The 14,037-nt window shown below is 32.3% G+C and overlaps 2 protein-coding genes across 2 annotated transcripts; one reads left to right on the forward strand and one right to left on the reverse strand.

Annotated features, from left to right (window-relative positions):
- The first annotated feature begins 2,747 nt into the window (after positions 1–2,747).
- LOC140961878 (large ribosomal subunit protein bL28c) lies at positions 2,748–9,413 on the forward strand. The gene is made up of 2 exons (XM_073420638.1): positions 2,748–3,050; positions 8,958–9,413. The coding sequence occupies exons 1-2, from the start codon at positions 2,828–2,830 to the stop codon at positions 9,188–9,190; spliced, it is 456 nt and encodes a 151-aa protein (XP_073276739.1). The 5' UTR covers positions 2,748–2,827; the 3' UTR covers positions 9,191–9,413.
- A 1,429-nt stretch (positions 9,414–10,842) lies between these two features.
- LOC140961947 (peroxisomal membrane protein PMP22) lies at positions 10,843–12,988 on the reverse strand. Its single transcript, XM_073420747.1, has 7 exons — positions 12,784–12,988; positions 12,564–12,662; positions 12,382–12,486; positions 11,786–11,861; positions 11,593–11,663; positions 11,439–11,524; positions 10,843–11,090 (listed from the first exon to the last, which is right to left on the reverse strand). Exons 1-7 carry the CDS (start codon positions 12,853–12,855, stop codon positions 11,039–11,041), a joined length of 561 nt encoding a protein of 186 aa, XP_073276848.1. The 5' UTR covers positions 12,856–12,988; the 3' UTR covers positions 10,843–11,038.
- Positions 12,989–14,037: the final 1,049 nt, after the last annotated feature.

Consider the following 14,037-nt stretch of genomic DNA (forward strand, 5'->3'; position numbering starts at 1 on the left):
AAATGGATATATAAATAATTCAATATGCCCTTGTGTTTTCATTAAAAAAACAACATCCGGATGCGTAATTATTGCTGTATATGTTGATGATTTATACATCATTGGAACGAATAAGGAAATTCAAGAAGTTGTTTCATACTTGAAGGAAAATTTTGAAATGAAGGATCTTGGAAAAATCAAGTATTGTCTGGGTTTACAAATTGAACAAAAAGAATGTGGAATATTTGTTCACCAGAAAAATTATACATAAAAGATCCTTAAACGTTTTAATATGGATAAATCAAATCCTTTAAGTACTCCAATGGTTGTTAGATAATTAAACATAGAAAAAGATCCATTCCGTCCATGTGAAGATGATGAAGTAATTCTTGGTCCAGAAGTACCATATCTAAGTGCTATCGGTGCCCTTATGTATCTAACAAATAGTACAAGGCCTGATATATCTTTTGCCATAAATTTATTGGCAAGATTTAGCACATATCTAACAAAGAGACACGGGAACGGAATTAAACATATATTCCGTTATCTACGAGGAACGACAGACTTGGGACTTTTGTATTCAAAAGATGTTAATCCAAGTATAATTGGTTATGCCGATGCTGAATACTTATCTGATCCACACAAGGCACATTCCCAAACTGTATATGTATTTACTCATTGAGGCACTGCAATTTCTTGGCGTTCACAGAAACAAACACTCGTAACAACTTCATCAAATCATGCCGAGATTATTGCACTAAATGAAACAAGCCGTGAATCTGTGTGGTTAAAATCAATGACCCAACATATCCAAATCTCATGCGGATATCATTCGAAGAGAAGTCTGTTATACTATATGAAGATAATGCTGCATGTGTTGCTCAAATGAAAGAAAGATACATAAAAAGCGACAGAACTAAACATATTCCTCCTAAGTTCTTCGCATTCACCAAGGAGCTTGAAAAAATAAATATATTGATGTTCGTCATTTTCAATCAAGTAAAAATTCATCAGATCTCTTCACAAAGACACTTCCTACGACAATATTCAGAAAGCACATATATAATATTGGGATGCGCAATCTACGAAATTTGTGAAGAACTGTTCGTGTCAACATGAGGGGGAGTTTACGTGACTGCGCTCTTTTTCCCTTACTATGGTTTTTATCCCAATGAGTTTTTCCTAGTAAGGTTTTTAACGAGGCAATATAAAAACACGTAATGAAGACAATCATTATGATTATTATCACAAGGGGGAGTGTTGGAAATTAATATTTGAATATTGAATATTTGAATGTTGAATATTTGAATGTTGAAAATAAGAGTTGTAAAAATTAAAAATTTGTGTGTGATGATGAAGGTAATGATGTAATTTATTTTTGGATTATTTGTAAAAAAATTCTATAAATAGATCTCTCATTTGTGAAGAAAATCACAATTGAGTTGAGAGAAAAATATTATAAAGTGTGTAGTGTGATAATTTTGAGAGTTTGAGATTTTTATTTTTTACCGTAAATTTTTACTTTTTCACAACAACTATAAATTATAATTGGGTACTACTATTATTATTTCTCAATGGTATTATATTATATTCAAAAAATTTAGTAATACTATATTAGTTAGGATCATGATATTTTATTTTTTTATTAAATATGTTACGATTTTGTGATATTGGATTTAGTATATATATTATATAATTTACATAGTATGTATATATTTCTTGAGTTGATTGCCAATTAAATCAGTTGAATTTATTTCAAATAAATAGCATCAAGTTAATATTATCATTAAATCAAGATTTCTGATTTTTTTAAAAAAAAATTAATGGATTGAAACAAAATAAAAAATATTTTTTGCAAATTGAAAATCAAGATATGAGATAACTAAACTTATTACAATATTAAAAATTTTAATATAGTTAAGTCTATTATTTAATAATTGATGACTAATTTAATTGAATTATATACACTTTCTATAGAGCTCGAGATATAAATATAACCAAATTAAAATTTTACAGTTAAAGTGAAATTGTAAAATTTTTAATTACATGTACTATTACAATATTAATATTATTATAATTACATGTATTATTACAATATTAATATTATTATTTTAAATATAATAAGTCTAATAGTTACAGTTAATATGGAAAAGTATATGTTTGGACTTTTGGAAGGATCAATCAAAATTTTGTATATAAAGAAAGTTATAATTAAGGGTATTTTTGTCGAATAATCTCTCCAATTTTTATTTACCTTACATATAACAATTATTCTTTGACTATGGAAATTTGCAAAATAACTACATATTAACACAACCAAATTAAAATTACTCAAAAAACATTCTAATTAATTATAAATAATATTATTATATAGTAAGGATTTTATTCACCCCTGAAAATTCTAAAATAAGCGATAATTTATTTTTATTTTGAATTATATATATATATATTATATTTTATAAAAGTTGATTACATGATAGAAATCGTCAAAGAAAGACACCAAAATATGTATATCCATTTATGCCCCTCCATTGTGGACAAATTCACCAAATTTTTTTCTATCAAAATTACTGCGTAATCTCTCACTATTTGTTATAATTATATTTTGATTTTTATTTAAATATAAATCAAATAAATTATAAAAAATATTGCGTGTATCGATGTACTGATATATATAATATGTGTGTGTGAATAATTTTTTGGGGTATTAGTGAGAAACAGTTAAAGATGAAGGGTCGAAAAATAAATTTGCTTAATCATTATCCCCACGATTCCCTTCCGCTAACTTGGCCTCTCACTCGTCTTTCTGAAATTTCTCTGATAACAGAAAACGGAAAACATTGCTGTAATGGCAACAATCACAGCTGCAATCGGACCACTAATGACGGGTTTTCCAGCAGTGAAGTCCTACAGTTTCAACAGGCTTTCGATGTATGTTTCGAGAACCACTTCAGGTCTTAATTTCACCGCATCCCAGCTGAGTGGTACCAAGATTTCAGCAACCCATTTTCAACTCCCTGCTCCTATTCCCGTTGATGTTCTACCCAGGCCTTCTCTTATGCCTATTGCACGTAAATTTCTTCCCTTCTTTCTGTGTTTATTGGTTTTCTTTGTGTGTATCGGTATGAGAATGTTATGCACTTAATTTGACTTGGTACGAGGGGCGGAGATGGGATTTATGGGGTTGGTGTGAGGGGTTTTGGGGTGATAAATTGGAGTTGGAGGGTCGAGTTTGAAGAAAATATGAGTGATCGCGCAATGGTCTACCCCTTGGTACCATTAACTCGATATTCTGTCATTTTAGTTTTGCTTCTCAAGTTAGGCATGATTCTCAAATCTTAGTATTGGTGTTCTTTCTGACTTTTTGTTTGGGAGCAATAATTGTAACTAGGAGAGTGGCTGTAGGTTGGCTATAATTGTTATGCCATAAACCCAGTTCTTTTCGATCAAGAATCAATAGGAATTCTATGGAACTCACACACAAATGACTCAACAGAAATTGATTATTGAAAGCTATTCAAGAACAAATATTTTATAGTGGTTCAGCAAGATGCCTACATCCACTCTCGAAACCAGGAGGAAGTGATTCTTATTATCTCACCAAGATGAAAATGTACAGCCGCGAGTTTCCTTTCTCACTCAAATAATATGAGAAAGAAGCTACTCTAAAGAATATACAACACAAGCCTTATATACATGTCTCGATATTATTTAACTCACCAACTGCTACACTCTCCTACTTAGCCAAATAAGTAGTCTTAGTAGTTAGTTATGCAGCTGTGCTGTCAAGACTTGAGTTGAACCCGAGCCATTTCCTTGTGAGCCCGCGTTGGTGTATCGATCCTTCTTTCAACAGAAATAATTGTCCTAGGCGAGGGGGAAATTTGTCGCTTGAGTTATAAGGTTTAGAAAAATTAATTTGCAATGGTTCCCCCAGTTATAGCTTTTTGTGAATGGAATCAAATCTCAACGGAATGGCTATTACTGTTATTTGTACCACATTGTATGAGTACCCCGTAAGACATTTTGAAGTGGTACTTTAAAATTTAGGTATTGAGATTAGTTTGTATTCAGTCTTTATTGTTGTTGAACGGTCAGAACTGCTTATGATTATGTCATTTGTATTCCATCCGATTTTTTATTGGAAAGCTGAATTCAAGTGTATTAGAATTCAAAAAGTGCATTTTAAAATCAGATTTGATGTTATTCAGATATTAAGATGATGATATATTGCATATGTTTCATTTGTCGAGAAATATTTCCGACTTGATGTATATGATTATATTTTCATCCAAACAAGAGTTGTTGATTGTACTCTAAACTAAAGATTTTAGGATGAGTTTTAGCATGTCCGCCTTGTGTCATGGATGTAGTCCTTGATGGCCTGACCACATACATCTAGTGTTTTGTTGCATTCTATGTAGCACGGACGCCTTAAAATTTGTTTTTTGAAGTATCGGATACGACACGGATACGACACGCAGATACGTTTTGGACACGGTGAGGACATGCCATGGATACGGCGTGGATACGTTTTTCGGATACGTTTGGGCAAAATTGCAAATATTTAAAGTTTTAAGGGTTAATTGAAAAAAGTTGAAATTTCTAAGGACTAATTGGAAAACTATGTTGTATGGATACGGGTATGGGTATCATATCGAATACGATACGGATATGACGACACGTCAGATTTTGAAGATATAAGATACGATAAGACTAGGATACAACAATCATTAAAATATATATATAAATTTAGTATTGAAAATTGAAAATTATAGAGCTAGATGTCATATTTCATCAATCACAATATCTTAAGTACAAAATATAAAACACTAAATCCATCTTAAACAAGTAAAAAGAAATCAAACATCCATATCGGTCTCATCACCAACAATGCCTTCATCAGTAAATAAGATTGACTCCAATTCAGATTCATCAAGAGATAAATTGGCAATTTCAAAGATAGCAACATCCTCCGAGTCCATGGAATCGAATGCATCCGCTCCAACGTCCCACATCTTACTTTCTCCTTCACTATAATGTGGACTCTTCCTAGATAAAAAAACGAAGATTGTAGTGAACATATACCAAATTTTTTGCTTTTTGTGGTGTTATTTTGTTTATCTTCAATGAGTGTATGAAATTGTAGGTGCTCCAATTTCTCTCACGACAAGAAGGAGAAGGCTTCCCAAATAGCTTTAAAGCTAAACTTTGAAGAGTTGGTGTAGAAGCACCATAGATAACCCACCACTTAATTGGAGACATCAAACCTCGACCACACATTGCATCATTATCAGAAAAATCATCAATGGCGGCTGAAAAAACTCCTCATGGACACTTCTTCGTTCTGATGAACAAGAGTAATATCTTTCAATGCATTTTTTTTCCTTTGAAACTTCGATGTCCCTATGAGGAGGAAGACGATTGGGAGATTATTGGAGCCACTCATTGTTATAATATCTATATAAAAAGATTGATAATTAAATATGAACTGATATGTATAATTTGCTAAAACTTAGCTAAATTTTTTTTAGTTTTACCTCGGATTCAAAGAATGCGCCAAACAATGTAGAGGTGTGTTGCTTTTATTCCATCGCTGCACCATATAACTTTGAATCTCCACTGTGAGGCCTTTTCGAGATAGCAACCCTAATCTTCTCTATCATTTCATCCCACCACTCATATACTAAATGAAGACAAGGTCGATCTGTGTCAGCTTTCCTTAGCATCCCATAAATTGGATTTGTGAAAGAAAGTATATAATCAATGTTTGATCATATGACATCTTGTACTTTACTATTCTAGCATTCACTGCATCATCCTCCTTGTACAAATCCCATCTTTCACTAATCACCATGTTTTCAAAACATTTTTTGATTTGCCTGAACCTTTTAAGCATAATGATCGTGGAAGTAAATCGAGTCTTCCTCGAGTGAGAGCATCTTCAAGTTCGAGTTATGGTTGAACATCGATAATCTCATATTGTGTTTCATTATAAAGTTTTTGATCATCGAAGCATTATTTGATACTTCTGCTATCCACTTGAACTCATCAAAGGTTTTTTTGTTTTGTACGAAGTCAATCGGAGCACAAATATTGTTCAAAGCAAGATTCAAAGTGTCCACAACACAAGGTGTCCAAAATATGTGTGGGTACTTTGACTCAACAACTAGCCCAGCGGCTTTGCAAACTAAAGTATTATCCGTGACCACTTGGACAACATTTTGATGTCCTACTTCGTTTATGGCATCAATAAGCAACTTAGAGATGAAACCTTTATCCGCCGCCGCCTATATAACAGTTGTCTGGAATAAAATTGTAAGCCGCTTCCTTTATCAATAGAGTTTTTGCATTCTATCTGTATACATATGTATAGATGATGCAGTACACTCATATAACGTTATACCCATCCTATTTCATGGCTATTTTAAAGGTTTCATCTTTAAGTTGTTTATAAATATACAAACTATTATGTACAAAGAAGACCGCTTATTAATATCATGGCCGTGTGTGAAAGTGGTCCTATGTTTCTAAAGACAATAAATTGTGAAGGTGAGTACAAGGATAAATGTTTCATCTCTAAGTTGCTCATTGATGACTTAAACGAAGTGGGACATCAGAATGTTGTCCAAGTGGTCACGGATAATGCTCCTGGTTGCAAAGCCGCTGGGTTACTTGTTGAGTCAAAGTGCCCACCATATTTTGGACACCTTGTGTTGTGCACACTTTGAATCTGGCTTTGAAGAATATTTGTGCTCCGATTGACTCCGTACAAAACAAAGAAGCCTTTGAAGAGTTCAAGTGGATAGCTGAAGTATCAAATAATGCTTTGATGATCAAGAATTTTATAATGAAACACAATATGAGATTATCGATGTTCAACGATAACTTGAACTTGAAGATGCTATCACTTGATTAGACTTGATTTATTTCCACGATCATTATGCTTAAAAGGTTCAGGCAAATCAAGAAATGTCTTGAAAACATGGTGATTAGTGAAAGATGGGATCTGTACAAGGAGGATGATGCAGTGAAGGCTAGAACAGTAAAGTAAAAGATATCAGATGATCAAACATTGATTATGTACTTTCTTTCACAAGTCCAATTTATGAGATGCTAAGGAAAGCCGACACAGATCAACCTTGTATTGCTTTTATTCCATCGCTGCACCATAAAACTATATCAGTTCATATTTTATTATCAATCTTTTTATATAGATATTAAAGCAATGAGTGGCTCCAAGAATCTCCCAATCGTCTTTATTCTCATAGGGACATCGAAGTTTCAAGGGAAAGGAAAAAATGCATTGAAAGATATTACTCCTGTTCATCAGAACCAAGAAGTGCCAATGAGGAGTCTTTTTCGGCAGCCATTGATGATTTTTATGATAATGATGCAATGTGTGATCGAGGTTTGATGTCTCCAACTAAGTGGTGGGTTATCCATGGTGCTTCCGCACCAACTCTTCAAAGTTTAGCTTTAAAGCTACTTGGGGAGCCTTCTTCTTGTGTGAGAGAAATTGAAACACTTACAATTTCTACACTCATTGAAGAGAAATAAAATAATACCACAAAGAGCGGAAGATTTGGTGTATGTTCACTACAATCTTCGTCTTTTATCTAGGAGAAGTCCACATTATAGTGAAGGAGAAAGTAAGATGTGGGACGTTGGAGCGGATGCATTCGATTCCATGGACACGGAGGGTGTTGCTATCCTTGAAATTGCCAATTTGTCTCTTGATGAATCTGAATTGGAGTCAATCTTATTTATTGATGAAGGCATTGTTGGTGATGAGACCGATATGGATGTTTGATTTCTTTTTACTTGTTTAAGATGGATTTAGTGTTTTATATTTTGTACTTAAGATATTGTGATTGATGAAATATGACATCTATCNTATACATTTGTCCGTCTCTTTCATTCTATTTCTGATCAAAATATTACATCTATCCCTAAATAATATTTTGTACTTAAGATATTATGATTAATGAAATATTACATCTATCTCTATAAATTTTACTTTTCAATAGTAAATTTATATAAATATAAAAATATATATAATATTTATATATATTTTAATGATTGACGTATCCTAGCCGTATCGTATCTTATATTTTTCAAATTTGACGTGTCGTCGTATCTGTATAGTATTCGATACGATACTCGTACTCGTATACATGCAACATAGGTTGCATTGTATTTCTTTAATATTATTGATATTGAATTCAACAGCGAGAATACTTTACAATTGCTTGTTGCTTATTGCTGCCGCATTAAGTTTATTGGTGAAAATTTGATAAAACTGGTTTGCTGTATTTTTTACTTGAACTGCACAAGGAATATATCATGATGATTTATGATTATTTGATGGGCTTTGAGAAATTGTACAAGTGAGCGTGTTTCTCCTTTTCAAGTATTTTGGTGTTAACCGGTGTGGTCGGCTATCAGAATGAGTGCAAATTTGCTACTTGAAGATGACAAGCAAATTATAGCATGATATTAAAGAACCGAAGAACATTTGCATTAAGTCATTTGGAAACGAATTAAGGAGTGTATTGGAGTTTGTCTCAACCACGACAGTTCACCAGTGCCTCTTTCCTCACATTTCTGGCCGTGTTTAGGCGTATGGATCCCCACGAAGGATGCTGTAAACTGGGGGGAATGTGGTTTATGACCGAAACTCAGAGCCGTTCTTATCACCTGGTAGATCCAATAACGAGATCTATTTCTGATACATCAGAAATTAAGCAAAATCATGTTCTCACACCTTTCTGTGATTTGAAACACAATACATGTCATCTTATGGGACAGTGGTGTGTCTGATTCACCACCTCCCCTATCCCTTGTACCATCTCTCACGGGTGTATATTTTTCGTGTCGAATATTCGCGTGATAAACTTAATGTAATATTCTAATATATTAATGACCTGTTTTGAGATTGCATTTATGTAGCTGTTATTGCTTCTTTCAACTTTCAGGAAGAATATGTCCGTTCACGGGGAAGAAATCAAACAGGGCGAACTTAGTTTCTCATTCGAATCACAAGACAAAGAAGCTGCAATTTGTCAATCTACAATACAAGAGAATCTGGTGGGAGGCAGGGAAACGCTATGTGAAACTACGATTGTCAACCAAAGCCATAAAAACCATAGAGAAGAATGGACTCGATGCAGTTGCTAAGAAGGCAGGGATTGATCTTAGGAAAAAGTAACATCAACGGTGATGCATATTTTCCTGGAGGCGGTGACTGACCTTGTAGTCAGCCGGAGGGCAGGAATGTCGTGTCGCGGGCAGGGTCAGAAATGGAGATAGTCGATTATTATTAGTAGTTTTTATGAGGTTCGAATCTTTTATATATTGTGTAGCTTCTTTCTCCTCTGAAATGACTTCTATTGTTATGTTTTCCTCTTAATCAAGAAAAGTTTGTGATACAATGAGTGTCAGGTAAAGAACAACGATTTGGTCAAAATAGGGAAAAAGAAACAATATTAATATTTCAATAATTAAATAATTTCAATAAGCTAAATTAAACTGTTACCAAGAATTAAATATTTTTTTTACATTTAAGCTTCAATTAAAATTATTCAGACTTGTAATATTTGGTAATTAATTATTTCGATTTGCGCTTGCATTTTACAACCTTGCATGTGATCTTTTATGCACTTCCCATTTTCCTTTGTTTATTGAGTTGAAACGTGACTTCCAATAACATTATGCGGGTAATACTCAATTTGATTCCTTAGGTAATTTGTAATTCAGTCTTCTTTCATTTTAGAGGCCTACAGAGTCCCTTTCGTTTTGACATCTGACCCATTTTAGTCCGAATTATCATTTCACCCTAAACTTTTTTCAAATTGATTTTTTCCCAGTTCATAATGCTTCAGTATTTTAAACTAAAACTTTTAACTTTTGACCATAGCCACGTGGGGTTGTATCTGTCGAGTTTTACAAATTGTTACTCACAGTTCAGTTTAACTACGCAGTCGCAATTGATGGTTTTTGTTGTAGATTCTTTCAACGGCAACTAGCACAACTTTGTTCGTTTCCTACTTCAAAGCGTAGATTAACATATTTAATTTTTGTATATAGTTTAAACAAGAGATAAACAAAATGTTTTGTACTTTTTATTCAAACATACTAAATATTTTTACATTAGTAACGTCATGTAGAGAAAGAGACAACTTGTTTAACTACTTATTGTAGCTTGAAACAAAATACACATAAACTTAAGTATTACAAATTTTATTCTGATGAAAATTAAAGAGAATGGTCTATGCTCTTAATTTCTTTTTTGTCTTTGTATTTATAGAAGCCTCTTTCGCATTTGAAATTCGGATTTCATACTTGTGGATAGTTTTCTGTGTTATAGCTTGACAGTTTTTGCCGAAAACATCTTGTAGTGAGTGGTCACGTTCTTGGAGGTCCTCGAGGAAAATCTTTTGCTTTTGAGATCCCTTAGAAAAATATTTTTTGTGTGGTCCCTCACCACTTGGACTTGTTACTGCAAGATGTTATTGGTCAGTTCTTGGACAAAAACCCTTTTCGAATTCTGACTCTTTCTAGTTTGAGCATTTAAGGAAGATCACTATCGACATCTTCCATTGTGAGCCATATTACAAAATTTCTGACGAGTCTCTTGTAATTTCTAGATCATGGGTTTTATTTGATTTGATCGGATTTTGCTTTTCAAGATCATGGGTTTTTTTTAAAAAAAAATTCAATTTAGGGCATATTTATAATTTTATTTTATTTTTAAAAATCATGAGGTTTGTAATTTCTAGAGGATTATATTGTAAAATCTGAATAATGTAATGGTAAGGATCAGACTTTATATACATTCAAAGCATAAACAAATAATAATAGTAATGAAAAAGTAATCGAGTTTGACCATTAGCTTTTGAACCAACACATGAAAACACAAACCGTAATTGTAACTTGTTTAATAATATTGAACTTAACCGCTAAAAAAGCTTGAATCGAGCTCGAATTCAATGGCTTGTGACACACGAGCCGGCTCGATTCTTCTTACACTGTATAGATATCAAAATTCTATCAAACCTCAAGGCTTCTTAGCAGCAATTGATCTTGCTTTTAAATTGAGAAAGATAGCCCTGTTAGTTCACCACAAAAAGTTTCATGTATTAGCGAAAACGACCACGACTACGGAATTTAAGGTCCAGTTCCTAATATTACACAATTAACTCGTATTTGGATTTATCGAATTTAAGTTGTGCTTCAATATATTCATAATTTTGATAGACGTAGATAAATTATTAGTCTTTTAAGATATTATTCGAACCTAAGATCGAAGTTTGACTATATACCTAATGAATTAAAAATAATTTATTTTTCGAGCTTCTAATCAAGCTCAAAATGTAAAAAATTTAAACTTAAAATGGAGACATAATTGGAGGAAAAAAAATATTTTTATGGAGGAATTGAAATGAAAGTAACTTTACCAGAATGAAGCGACGAGGCTGTGAAATAAAACACGAAATTGTAAAGGCACGTACTGATAGTTGATCCAACNAAATTGTTCAATAAAAATAATAAATTCATGAAAATGATTAACATAAGTTATAGTGTCCGTGGGTGATTATATATTATACATACCTTCCATGCAGTCAATTGTACCTTGGGATAGTCGTTTCGTACTTTTTTCTTCACCACTAACCATGGACTACCTTAAAAATTCAAAAATTTACCGAGGATAATAGCATATTCCACGACAAAATATTTTGAGAAAATAATAATAATAATAATAATAATAATAATAATAATGAAGAATGAAGAATGATTAACATACCTTCAACTACCAAGCCATAATACATCATGAAAAAGAAGTTGTTCCAAGGAGAGGTGGTTAATTGTTCCAACAAAACCTATATAATTGGATCTCAATGAATTATTCGACTAAATATCGGTTGAGATCATCAATAAATATATTTTGGGTGTGTTTGGATTGATGTTTTAAATGGATTTTTTTATTCAATATTTGGTGTACTCGAAATTCTTGTGAATTTAATTATCGCTCTTGGTCTAATTACTTTGATTAATGATTATGATAGATTCCATTATCTCACAATTTAATCGAATTCATTCGTCCAAATACAGCTTTCAGTAAATATCAGATTCTATACCTAATCAAAATCCATCCTCAAAAATTTATGCGAAACTCAATCCGAAAACGAAACGAAAGAAAGTAGGTCTCTTATGAGACGATTTTACAAATCTTTTATATGTGAGACGAGTCAACCCTACCGATATTCACAATAAAAAATAATACTCTTAGTATAAAAAGTAATATTTTTTCATGGATGACCCGAATAAGAAATCTGTCGCACAAAATACGACCCGTGAGACCGCCTCACACAAATTTTTACCAACAAAAGAAGCTCTAACCTTTTTGGCAACAGTACGTTTGTCAGCCTTCTTTCCTCTGAAAATGGCATCCATTACTTTGTGTAGAAAATGCCCAAATGGCCCAGAATACACAAATCCATACAACTGCATCCATATCACACCAATTCCAACATTTCAAATTTTGTTATTAATTTCAAATTTGTTAAAAAATTGGTACGTACCATGAAAAGAAGAAATTTTCTGAGCTGAATCTTTTGCACTCCAGAAATTTTCTGAGCTACCAAATTACTACTCCCCATCAAAACTCCTGCCGTGATCGCCTGAAAGCATCAACACAATATCTAAAACCCTTCTGCCAATTACATCGAAAAAACCTCCGACTCGGGAAGAACGAGATCCATCGACACGAAATATAAACAAAAGTTAAATTAGAATAGGCACCTTAGTTCTAAGAGGGTGGCTTTGCAGCTGCATCAAGTACTTCTGCCAAGATTCTTTCACTAACTCAGACATGGTGTAATCTGTATATAACTTTTGCTTTCTTCTTTCTTACTAATTTGGTTTTTCAGATTTGTTAATTTATAGAAAATTAGGGCATCTCCGAAAACTTCCGATGCATTTACGAAAACATATATTTAATTTCCCACCAACCCATTAGCTTATTTTCCTTCAGCTTACACTACTATAGTACTATATCAGCGACCGTTGACTTCTACACATGTGTGATTAACGACGTAGGGCTGTAACGAGATGTTCAGAATTTTTTCTTAAAATTGATTCTTGAAACGGTCTAATTTTTGTCTAAATGTTAACGATCTATATCTGTTACATGGGTTAACTTGATTTATATTTGGAGTAAAAAATAATATTTTTGATATGAAAAGTAATAAATTTTCACGAGTAGGAGATCAGTCTCATAAAATTGACTCGTGAGACGTCTTTTATGAATTTTTGTGTCAATGATAAGAATGAAGTCCCTCTTGGAGAGAAAATAATTAATTTTGAAGAATTTTAAATTTAATTATACAATTGTAGTTAGTGTTATGCATGTATTATTATATATTTAATTTTTGTTTGTATTAATGATATTTTTTTTATTTATATTGGCTAGATTAGATAACTTGATTATGAATAACAATAATCAAAATATTTAATTTGCCAAAAGGACTCAAAAATTAAAAGTGCTTAACAAAAAAATATAGGTTTGGTTTATTTAGCAGTTTAATAAAACTGATATATTTCATTGTTGGATGTTAGATTATTCCGTTGACGTTTGAATATTTTGTATCATATATCTTAATGAATAATATTTCTTATCTATGTACTTAAATAATAATATATATTTCTGATTTTGATCATGAAGAATATCCAATAATTTAGGCAGAATCGCTACCATTGAATGGAAGTTTCCTTGCATGGAGAATTTGTTAAGAAAAGTACTTGATAATGCATGGATTTTCTTTGTTTGATAGATGCTACCCATAGGGGTAGTGTCTTCTTCCACTCAGCACACGACACATATGTTGAGTGATGAATCGACAACTCATCTATACATCATGGTTGAATGCGTGACCATGATTTTTCTACTTAGTACACGTATTATGTGTTGAGTAGATAAGGACACTAATCATGTGAGTTGCATGAACAAAACTGGTTTTCTTATGAAATCTCATTTATTAGTAATTTTTTGTAAAC

The sequence above is a fragment of the Primulina huaijiensis genome, chromosome 16 (genome assembly GCF_012295235.1).
Source record: "Primulina huaijiensis isolate GDHJ02 chromosome 16, ASM1229523v2, whole genome shotgun sequence".
NCBI classification, from domain to species: Eukaryota; Viridiplantae; Streptophyta; class Magnoliopsida; order Lamiales; family Gesneriaceae; genus Primulina; species Primulina huaijiensis.